This window comes from Pieris rapae, chromosome 7, assembly GCF_905147795.1.
Source record: "Pieris rapae chromosome 7, ilPieRapa1.1, whole genome shotgun sequence".
NCBI classification, from domain to species: domain Eukaryota; kingdom Metazoa; phylum Arthropoda; class Insecta; order Lepidoptera; family Pieridae; genus Pieris; species Pieris rapae.
In genome coordinates, this window is record NC_059515.1 from 8,666,058 (window position 1) to 8,678,835 (window position 12,778).

At 31.5% G+C, this 12,778-nt stretch overlaps 1 protein-coding gene across 1 annotated transcript in view; it reads left to right on the top strand.

The window, feature by feature from the left end:
* The first annotated feature begins 167 nt into the window (after positions 1-167).
* Positions 168-12,778, top strand: part of LOC111004184 (phosphatidylinositol 4-kinase beta) — a 44,717-nt gene continuing 32,106 nt past the window's right edge. Inside the window, exon 1 of the mRNA XM_045629026.1 lies at positions 168-713. Coding sequence (XP_045484982.1) covers positions 625-713 — 89 coding nt within the window. The 5' untranslated portion in view covers positions 168-624. The remainder of the gene's footprint in view (positions 714-12,778) is intronic.

Here is a 12,778-nt window from a genome sequence, read left to right on the forward strand (position 1 = left end):
AAGATATGCTAACCTTTCCTTTATTAAATATTTAGGATTTTAATTGATTACATAAGTAATTTTATTTCATATTTTAAATAATCCCGCAAAAAATAATACAACTGAAAAACTGACAAATAACAGAGACAGCTTTGACTGGTATTGACAGCAACAAGAGTAAGGATAGAAAAAAAAACAAACTCGAATGGATTTTAAATGTCGTCTCACTGGGAGACTCATCGATTTCTAATAATTTAAATTTGCTTCATTTGGTTTATTTTACCATTTTTCTTATTTAGTATTATTATTTTTTAATAAAAATGTTGTGTCGTGTCGTTTTTTACGGTTCTAAAAATTAAATCTATGATTGTGGTCTAATCAAGATAGTAGGGAAAGTAAATACAGAGAACGAGTTATCGTAAAACCTTAGATGACCTACGTTTCATAGTCCACTAATTAAATTTGTTCGGTGCAAGAATACCTTCATTGCAATATATATTACTAATAGTAACGTTTACTCCCAAATTTCCGTAAACTCCCAACTTTGGAATCTGTGTCGACGGCGCCATGTTGTTATTTACTCTTTGATTTTACGCTGGTTTTGTTATGGGTTTTGTTGTGTTGTGAAAACATCAGTGCGTGAGCATGTTGGAAGATGTCCCAATACACGGTAGTCGCCTGGATGCAAGTAATAAACCCCCAACGCATCAAAGAAACCTCAGTTTGGACTTTCGGTAAGTAATCTGATGTTTGTATTTTAAGCATAATTTCATACCTTTCTTTATCTGACCAAGGTTTTTCATTCCAAAGATAAGTGCCTATATTAAGTATTATTTAAATATAAAGGGAACATTTTTATCTCCATGGTGTATTTTCCTAATCTGGCAAGATCTAGTACTTCAATAGGCTTATAATTAAGTATGAACATATCACTAACAACTAAAGATCACAACACATATAGAGAATATAAATGATTTATTGAGCTTGATTTTAGCCAATATTTAACACTAAACAATAAAATTTGGTTTACATATTATAATGTATAAAATATTATACATATCAATCTTGACATTCTTCAAAATAAGTGTATTATATAAAAACCCTATAATTTGTATAAATTAAGATTCCTCAAAAATATCAACCATATTAACTGTAGTATTCATTTACTTACATAGTTAATAACAATTTAATTAATATATATATACTTAGACCATATGCACTTGCACATGTTTCCTTTATAATGACTTATTACTGTACTGTTGGCAATGTACATGATCTAAATAACATAGCTTGTACAGGTAGGGAAAGTATAAGCAGTAATTAAAGTTTCCTGGTGATATAAACAAGGAAAATTGAACTTGTACTTACCATAACTTGTTTCTTTAGTAGTCAAATACAAGGTGTAATTATATGTGTTATATATTTACCGTAAAAGTACATTTATATCTTATATCATTTTTAGTTGTATGTGTTAGTAATTTTTCTAAAATGGCTTGGTGAAAAAGCAGCAGAATCTAGAATACAACATTACTTTCTATTTAAAACTAAACTCTTTCTACACAAAAAGTATGGTAGTAATTGTTTAAAGTTAAGTAACCATGAGGATTTAGATCTGCCTACTTTAAAAACTACTTAAATTCTTTTTGTAAATGTAAACTAATAGCTAGTTCTTTGATTCTGAAGAGTGTAAACAATAGTTAATGTACAATTGCCTGAATTGAAGTAATGTGCAAACTATTTCTGAGCAATCAATCAAAACAATTGACTTTTAGAATAGAATGGCTTGGCCTTCAATATACCAGTATACATTTTAACAAGGTTTTGTTTCAGTAAAGCTGTAAATAAATTGCTTTTAGATTGTTAATAAATCCAAATAGTAATTCTTTTTTAATATTATTAAGTTTGGATTGAAAATGGAATTATGTAATGTATTCATATTATATTGACTATTTTTTTAGTTTTTTGTGCCCAAATATGTAATTTTTTTCTGATTGCTTCACAAAGTTGTTAGTATTATATTTGTTTAACTATACTGGATATCTGTGCTATACTAGTTATCAGTTACAATTAAATGATAAAATGTATCTTATCAAATAGAATAAATATGATACTTAGTAACAATAGATTTTAATATAATTTACATAATCCTTGTACTTCTATGACTGATTTTTTTAAATCATTAATAAATGAAATAAATGATAAACGGTAAATGTATATGAGCTTCCTTTTTTATTATATAATGCTAGTACTTTAAAAAAATACTAACAAATAGTCACTTCTTTCTCAAATGATTCATACTACCACAGCAATTAGTAACTAAATTAGGTGAAGAATTTCTGCTCAGGCATGTAATGTCAATTAAAGTCTTATTACCCTTTGTCAATATCTTTGGGATGCCTCATGCTATCTGAAATAGATTTTTTGCTTTCTTTTGGCTATTACATTGTACATTGGGCCATATAATCAGACGAGTAGAATATACATACAGTTCTGATTAATGATAACTATATATACTCTACTCACTGTACTACAAATATAAATTTCTCTCATAGTCTACAAATTTAGAGTCTTTTGGTTTACTCAAGGGAAAATACTTTTCTTAGTATAGTTAGTAAATCTTTAACTAATTATTCTTGAACTTTTTCGTAAAGTATATAATTTATACCACTCTTAAGGCTCAGGCACCAAGGCACTCAAGGGAAAATACTTTTCTTAGTATAGTTAGTAAATCTTTAACTAATTATTCTTGAACTTTTTCGTAAAGTATATAATTTATACCACTCTTAAGGCTCAGGCACCAATAATGATTATCAATTATATATAATATGTGTTAATAACCCTTGGTCAGACGATATTAATAAACCGTGAATTAGACAGATATTTCTGGTTCGGAAATGCGTAAGCGTCAACCGGGTTACTATGGCGCCTTCGTGCTGTGTGGTTGATAAATATTATGACGTGTCTTATGTCTCAGTATGCTTATAACATCTTCTGATTCTAATAATGAGAATAATTTAAAATGTCAGCTCCTTTTAAAGTCGAAACACTGAGGATACTATGATTACCTTAAACAAATCAGTCATAAAATAAGCATTCAATACATAAATCTTTTCAAAGACAAGTAGGTAGTCTTGTACATATAACACATGTACAATTAAAAACAACCATAGTTCGGAAGTTTAATCTGTCCTGGCTTTCTCCCTTGTTATACGCCATAAAGAAGAAATTGGCTTAGCAATTATTAAGAAGTGAATGTGTGAAATTTAGTTCTAAAAAATTTTATTATTTAAAATACTTTTACTATACCTACATTTATCTCAGCTTCAGGGCCTCTATGGTTTTATGTCTGATGTAAGTTGTGCCACGTAAATAACATTATACCTACGCTCAGGCTGCTAATACGAACTAATGCTATTACGGGCTACAGTAGAAAATCTACTTTCTTAAATGGGATAACAAAGCCAGTAGAAATATTTTCAACTACATATTTACATATATATAGGTCATAAAGTTGGCACGTTATTTATTACTTCGTTTTTGTATTATTTATATATTTACGTACAATTTTAGAAATTACACAAGAAAGTACTAAACCCATAAAGCGTTTATACCAATGTAATGTACCATTACCCTAGAAAATGGGAACACATTAAATCCTAGCCATTTCATTTTCCCATACGAACTGGGTTATCGCCATTCGCCAAGCCTACTTAAGAAAACTGATTATAATATGGCCTATATCGCACATAATGTATTTTATATTATTAGTATAAACCAAGATATCATGGATAGATGGATGCCAACAATTTGTTCATTTCTATCAAACTACAAACTTACCACGTCTTACAAAGTAAATTGAACTTAATTAAATATTCGACTCTATCAAATTATAACGCTGTCATAAAAATATCATGATGAACTTGAACAGCGTAATTTAGTTTATTTGTCCTTTGTTTGGTGCAGAAAATATATCAATCCTATTATTGCGTCACAATCTTAAATTTAGGCGAACTTCTCGCCGAATTACTGTTATCTTAGAAAAAGTGATATGTGTATTACATATCGGCATAGTATTAAACGCTATCGTACTAATCTGCCTTTAATATATGTATGTAAAACTGCGTTATACGTAAAACCAAGACTCCACAGTTACACTGAAGAATTGCTACTGCTTTGGCTCATGATACATCTTTGATTATTATCGCCCGAACTCAATAATTAATCCACAATCTCAGATTGAAAACAATCTGAGTACAGACCGTGACAGTCGATCAATCTCCTATATAGTATCAATCCGTCGATTTGCACACTTTTATCGATATTTGGACTAAGATCTCTATCTCAGATGGACAAAAATGGATTGAGATTGGTTATTGGGTTTGGGCGTATATAAGTTAATCAGTAGTGGCACTTATTTGTCATACAAGTAATTAATGTTAACCAAATGTACCCGGTAGTATCTTACACTATATTCATATACGCTGCATTCTTCGAGATCAAATAAAAAAAGTCTAAGGATGAAATAAGGTCAAACTTATAGTTGGCAAAATTTTTAATAATTCATACAATCATACTGAAGATCACTTCACCTCTTTTTCATAGTTGTACTCTGAATAATAGAGGAAATGAGGCGTTTAAAATTGCGCTCGGCTGTTTGCAGTTAGTACAAACTTATGAGGCTAAGTGGTGTGGTGAACTGAATATAGAGATCTAGTTAAAATATTTTTCAGTATTTTTGAAATTGTACAAGCGTTTGGTACCCATTTAATCCTTGTAGTAGAATGTATAGTGTTTCGTCGAGAATCGACCTAATTACCATCTTACTCCATGTGTCTTAATTATTTTTGAAAACAAGGTAGTTTTTGAGTTTATTTATATTTTATTTATCAGTCCTGGTTCTGCACTGCTGGATAATTATTTTAAATGTGTCCAATTAAATAGTAAAGTGTCGCGGTGTTTTTGGAGATATTTACATATAATTTCTTCTTTTTCACACCTTCCATCGAAGTTTTCATACATCATCATGACTTTTTTGAGATTATTCTATAATCTGTTCATCAGGAATAATGAATAGGATTTAAATGGTAAAGATTCTTTTCTAATTGATACAGTATACTTCAAACCTAGGGAGTACTAACAAACAAACAATATTAGTGTAGTATTTATGAAAAGTTACAGAAAACCGTTTTGTCATATTACTATAGATTTATTACCTAAAGTTCGGAACTTGGAAGCGTTTTGGTTGCATGAACCTATATTTATTAAATAAATATTTATTATTTCTAAGCAAACGTGGGTCACTAACTTTAGCATTGAAAGGGATCGTACAATAGACGGAAACGATCAATCAGCATGTCCCACGCTGGGGGACCAAGTATCTCGAATAGCCAGTGACAGACCCCTAACTTACGCTCTTTGATAAGTCTTACCAATCTATTTATAGCAGAGTTCTTCGACTTCGAATCGTAAATTATTACACTCAAAAAAGAAATCATAACTGTCTAATTAAATCGTATAGATATGTTAATACTGTATTTCTGTATGTGTGCGTGTATATGTGTACTTACATTTTTGGCATCGTTCATAAAATTGCTTAATAGGATCTTCATTGCTCAACTAAACTAACCTTCTTTGTTACATAAGGCCAATGAATACAATTAAGAAATATTCTTATTTAATTTTAAGTGAGTTTTGATGTAGGGCTTTATTTTATAGAACAGGGGACAAACGTGCAGGAGGCTCGAATCGCAAAAATGGTTGGATTTTTCTAGTTACTAGTAAGTAGTGCTTTGTCGGGAAAATTTTAAAGGCACCTTTAATATTACAATGTAGAAACTTAAGTCATAATTATAGTGACCATTTATTCTTCGACTCAAAACGGGAAATTGATTTAAATTAGGTCAAATAATAAGTAGTTAATGAAAAAAAAGTTACGAATCACTAAATATAGGTACCCGAAATGTGAGTTATATTTATCAGATGAACAAAATTTGTTTTAATGTAGCTGGTGACGATTTCAAATATGAATCAACTCTTGGCACGATTTTTTTTCAATTCTGCTGCTCAAATTGCCGCTAGGTTTATGAAAAAGGGAAAATTTTGACTCGTAATTGTAAAAAGAAACAGTCCCGTTCAAAACGGAACATCTGGTCTTGTTACTCATAACTCTCTTTTACAGGGTCTTACTGTAGTTGGCTAGAATACGTTTGAGTACTATATGTTACATTAAATTGTTTTTAAATTAATACTATCGTATGACATGATATTAATCTAGTGACATTCTCTTAAGTCAATGTTAAATCAAGTATCAAAATGCACATGTCGAAGCAAGCTGTTGCATCGCAGATGCTTCATATTTTTTGCACAGATTTGCACCTGCCGAGGTTCGAAAACCAAAACAGGAACACGTGACAAAAACATCTGCCGAGAGTTTGAGATGCATACTGCATAGGCGGTTTAATTACTTAATTTTTCTTTGAGTGCGGATTTATTTGTGAGTTCTTTTAACTTTGAAAAAGCATTCGCCCCTTTTATTAAAATTAAATTATAAAGACGACATTTAATAGGTAGACTGCGACACGCATTGAATCTACACAAATATTATTTATTTGAAGAAGAAGTTTCCAAATTATGTTTAAGTATATTTAAGTACCCTATACAAATAAAACACTAAATTTTTTCCTGTTTACTTATACCTTCCCTAAACACGATAGAGGCTTTATCATAGTCTAACTGGAATGTCGCTTTACCCGTCTCAACCTTTGTTTGGGACTATATTCCATGAGAAAACCACGCCTTTTAATGTATAAATAATATTGCGACTTAATAACAAACTATCTGATATGACGAAGGTTTCTCGTCTCCTTATCCTTTATTGCGTATTATGAAAATTAAACTCATAGAATTAAGACGGATGAAAATTATTGTCAATGTTCAACGGAAAGTAATAAAACGTTATAAGGTAAAAACTTATATTATATGTATCGACATATAGGCACGTTACGTACATGACGGTAATGTACTGATATAAAAATATACTTGGAAAAAATTTGTGGATAACAGGTGGTTTTCTGCGAATTTACAAAATTAACATAATTGTATAATATTTAGTTTTATGTTATTTTTAGTTCGAATTTGGCCATGCTTGGGCTGTAAATAAATAAATAAATAAATGTGTATAATGATATGCATCATTATGTAATCTGGATATGTGGCCTCAGTAACTTTCGGAAGTAGGTACCTTTTTACACACATCGCCTTGTGCGTAGCAAGGTCGTATTGCCTACATACAAATTGTTTAACATAAAAAATATAATTGCTATAAGGTCGGTTTTAATTCTTAAGGAACGGTCGATATATTGTAAATAAAATTTTAAAAACATCATATGAAAACTATTCAGTTATAAACATTTGCAACGGTTTTATAGGTTTATTATTTTTATTACATTATGTATATTGAACTTTATGTAGGTTGGAGTGCGTAAATGATTTACTTGCTAAGAAATCGTGATTATCAAGGAATGAGTAATACTACTCTACACTTCCATACTATGTACTCTACAAATACAGTACATAGTATGGAAGAAATTATTGTTTTCTCCCGTAGAATGCTGAGCGATATTCGGGGCTCCAAAAGGTAGGATTTAGCCCTTGGCGGCTTAAGAGGTTGCCACATAGCTATTTGATTAGCATAACGCCTGGAATTGGTTGAATTCCGCAAATTAAATTCTAAATATATAATATATTGTTAAATAACTAACCCGATCATGGTAATTACTTTCGTACTATTTTAATTATGTGAATCTTATCTAAAGCCTAAACAAAACAATAGTCCAATTTATAACCAATTCTCGGTTGAAATCGAAAGTGTATTAAAATAAAGAACTGTTAATAAAATCTCAGTGTATTACGACTGTTACGTGATTGCTTTTAGTAATTCGGCATTGAGTCGGTCTGACTCCCTTCAACTGTAGTCTATTTTCATACAATGGCGAGCATTAATGATGAGTTGTATATGAAAGGTTCTTTGTTTAACACGACTGAAAGCGTTTTTGGTAAACTATCATTTTGATCTTGCAAGACGAAATGTTGTTTTATAGGTAAAAAACTATGGTAAAATGCTAAATCTTGTCGTGCTTTAGTTTCGTTTATTTTCGTTAATAATATGTAAGTTGTTTTTATAATTCTATATATTTGTACATATAAGCAAATATAACATATAACCATACATATATTTGGGGAATTTTCAGCGCTCTTCAGTTCAGTGTTAATTTCACTAATTTTTAGTTCGAAGTAACTGTCAATTTTTAAAAAGTTTGATAATTTTTAAATTAATAAACTCCTACTTAAAACTTACCTATTAGCATTAATGGAAAAGTAACTAAGCCTTTAGTTAGAGTCTAGTGGACCCAACATACGTCCTGTACACGTGAGTGTTTTAAAAACATATATGTTTTATGTATAAAGTTAGAAATCTAACTTTCAAAAAACCAACTTATTGTAAATCGAATCCATTTCAATATTTAAATATGATAACAAATCGGGCCAGAAAATTTGTAAATACAGCCACAATCGATGTTATAACGACATCGTAGAGACTACTCACATTTGGTTCGAAAAACCGATACTCGTGACAGCCGATGACGTAGTTATTAAGTATCTAAATTCTAATACAATAGAATTCGGCCGGGACCTTTGATTTTGGTTAATATAACCGGTATATTCGGTTATATAACGTATAGTATATTTGGTTAATATAACGGTTTTGACTATAGTTTGTGCTAAGAATCCAAAACTAAATCAAATTTGGAACAGTCATAAGTCAATATTAAAATTTGCACGCGATATTCAAGTTGAGAGCGTCTAGCGATTCTAATTTACAGCACGGATTAATTATTCCACTGTTAAGGTGTAAATTATGTTAGATTGGTTCTCGCTTGGATAACTTTTAATTGGCCTTATATCTTATTGGTGCTGACGCTTTATTGGATAATTGGATTCTTAACTCAAGGCTGTTAGTTTGTACTCTTAATTAAAACCCTACAATAAAATATTAATAAACCAGTGGCGCTATAACCTTTTTAAGTCTGGGCCTCTGATTACTGTATCTGTTTCATGATCCTGACACACGCCGTCGACCTTTTTGGGTCTAATGCCTCACGATGTTTTCCTTCACAGTTCGAGCGATTTCTAGATGCATACATAGACAGAAAGTCCATTGGTGCACAGCCGGGAATCGAATAAACGAATTTATGGCTTCTCGGTGATAAGAATTACGTCTCATGTCACATTAGTAATATTCAATTACCAGAATTCTTGAGAAATTAAGTCTAAACCTTATTGGCTTTAGGTACATTACATAATTTTACAATAGTATTAAATGAAACGCTTACTATATATACTAATGAATTTTTGGAATATTTAAATATGTTAACGTAAGTAATTGGAATTTATTCTATATTTCTTGTAAAAATCGGATGAATTGCATATGTAATCTTTTTCGAAATGTTTGATTAATATAATATTGCGATTGCAGATTTTAACCAAATTATACCGATATAGACTGGCCACGTCTCGAACGGATTTTTATACAGTTTGCCAATGGATAGTATGGTTTAGGACAGTTTAAGTGTATAATTAATTGTTTGTATAAATACTGAAATAAAATCGTGCCAACCTGGCAGAGTAAATATACATTTAAGAACTAACAAAATTGTACCAATGAACCTTTGTTATTTTTACCTGATGTCTGTTATCGTGTGTATTTATATTGTCTTTTAAAGTTCTGTTTTAAAATATAAACGACCTTCAATTTACATCTTGTTTCTACCTTCATTTTGCTAATAAATAATGTGTTATTTCTGTTTTTTTTGCTATCGCCAAAAAAACTATTTTTCCATTCACAACATCCACCCGTATGAAGGGCGGAAGATAGTTTAATTTAAACCATCCATAGGCTGTCAATTGGTCAATAATGTCATTGAGTCGTGCCCTCCTCATTCACAATTAAGTCATGCGCGTCAGCTGCTTTTTACATTCTATTGTTAGCAGAGGAAGTCGTCTAATTGCCATCTAAGCCAACAAAAGGAAAACATTTTTTGAACGCTTAAGAAATCACATTGTTCGAATTGAAAGCATTGCTTTGTAATCTCATCAGCATATTATTATGTACCTAATTGCTACTTACTTTGTTATATTTTTTATTCTATTTTAAAGTCATATTTTATGTCACGTTTCGTCTAGAAAGAGGTCTGCAATTTATTTTGTTTCAACTGTTGTGTGAATAATGATGCAATCATTTTTTACATATTTGCCAGCTACCCTCATTTAGTATTGCAAGTATTTAATAAAAAATCTTATTAGGTTAACTAAGTTTGATAGTTTTTATTTATATTCTGTTGGTAAGGAATCTATTTTTCATAATATGACAATCACGCAAATTACATTTAATCAAGACACTACAATCGACACAATTGCAATTAAAATAAATTGATTTATGGTCTGAAATAATAACTTGAAGCATTTTAATAAGAATGGTATGCGGGCATACCGTGAGTGCTGAATAAATTGGCACTGACAATTCGAGGACATTTCAATTCTATTTGGCCTTTGATCTTATCTACTGTCGTGTTAATAAAACTTCAATATTAAGTACGATTCCACCAAAATAGCGTGCGGCACATTTGTTTACAAACAGTTTGTGCACAAAAGCAGAAACACGTGCTAAATGCGTATGACATTTGGCTTCTGTCTCCACCGGCAATGCTGTGTAAATTCTGTGCGCGCACAGGGTTGCACACTTGTTCACGAAATTGTTCACTAAGAAGAGTTTCTGCCGACGGTTGCTATTGATGGGGAGGAAAATTTTGTCCTTTGGTAGCGTAAGTAAGACTCGAGTGTGTGTGCGTCGTCACGAGTCCACTACTTGAACCGTGAGCACGCACACAAGTGCACAGTTGTACGCGAACTTTGCTAAAATATTCGCGCACTATTTGTTATTGTTCGTCGTACGCTATGCAATAATGTGCCGCAGAGTTCAGCACTCTGGTGGACATATTAAGATTTTTATTTATTGTACTACCTTTAAGTATACTTTACTCACAAATCAACTTGGCACCTGATTTGACGATAAAGACACTTGGCGCGGTGCCTAGTAAACTTCTACGTGTAGTAAGACTGACAAGGCTGGTTTTGGGTGAAATCTCATTGAACAGCTTGTTGTCCCGTTGCTTGGGTTCCCCCAGTGGGATTACTTAAGAAATAATACTTGGTTTTATACCCCGAGCAGTTAAATGTATACAAACATGCAACTACATAAACAAACATATATGGAAAAGCGCACAAGAAGGGTTGTATCCTTCAGAGAAGTTTTCCATATAAGACACCCAGATTTAGAGTAAGTAAAACTCTTTGCAAGCTTTTCGTTACATTATCATCAACAGTTTTAGTCAAAATTAAGGAGTTAGGAATAAATCATAAACTTTAAAAAGAAGGTAGACCCGGAAAAAGCGATGAGTAAAAAATGCCTTTGCGCATTGCGATGATTATAACATTGATACGACATTGAGGTATTAAAGTTATCGCAAAAACAATAAAGCAAGATAGACCCACGCTTGAATGAGTCCAAGTATTTCCTTGAAATATGACAATGGATACTGGTAACACACTTGTAACGCGAGCGCGTGGCAGAAACAATGCCATTATAAAATGTCGAAACCATTGCAATAACAAACATGCGTGACGGTAGTAATGAGTAACTTGTTTTATCAAATAATTCTTATTGAAAGTATGCTAGAAAATTCAAGGTCGAGTTGAGAGATCAACTTTCTTTTGCTTTCATATATATGCACGGTTATTTGTAAATTATATACCGCATTTACCATTACTAGTATTGTATATTATATTGTTCTATACCTGCAGCTGAGTTTTATCATCGAACGACAAGGCAGAAAACAATATATCATCAATGTCACCTTGTCGTCCGACGTTCCGTTTTTGCCGCGCAGCACCACAATATAAAAACAGTTGCCCACTGAAGTATTTCCGAACCAATTAGATTTAGGGTCCTTCAAGATAAGAGCGTACACATTTTAAAAGGCCGGCAACGCACTAGCGTGCCTTCCGGCAATGCGAATGTCCATGGGCAGCGGTATCACGTAACATCAAGTGAACCTCCTGCACGTTTGCCTCCTATAACATTATAAAATTTAAAAAAATCAACGAATTATATATAGATTAATATAGACAGTGATAAAATAAATTTGAAATTAATTTTTTGTTTAACATTAAAAAATAATGTGTTTTTGAATTATGAAAATTATAATTCAGGCGACAAAATTACGATTAAATTGATACATTTTGATAAATACGTTTTCTAATATATTAAAAATGGTTTCCTTTAATAATTACATGTGGAGTTTAAATTACATATCACATATCACCCCTCACGAGAATACTTCGAATCACCAATGACCCTGTGCCTATATTGTCCGACTTGAGCACATCTTTTATATAAACGCGAATTTATTTCGTCGATACGTTTCGAACGTTGATGGAAATGATTCCTATTGATTTGTTGTCATATACTACATTGTTTGTTGGCAACAAATGAAGAGGTCTTCCCGTGAATAGGTACTATAAAATTGAGATTTTGATTCCCCATTTTTAAAGTTATATTTCTTTTGGCGCGTTAAGGAAAATGATGAGATAAAATTTTACGATGAGCGCACACAACGTCACAAAAACACCCTTAAATTAGCTGTAGTCAAAATTTAAGTTTTTTTGAAGTTGCATATATACT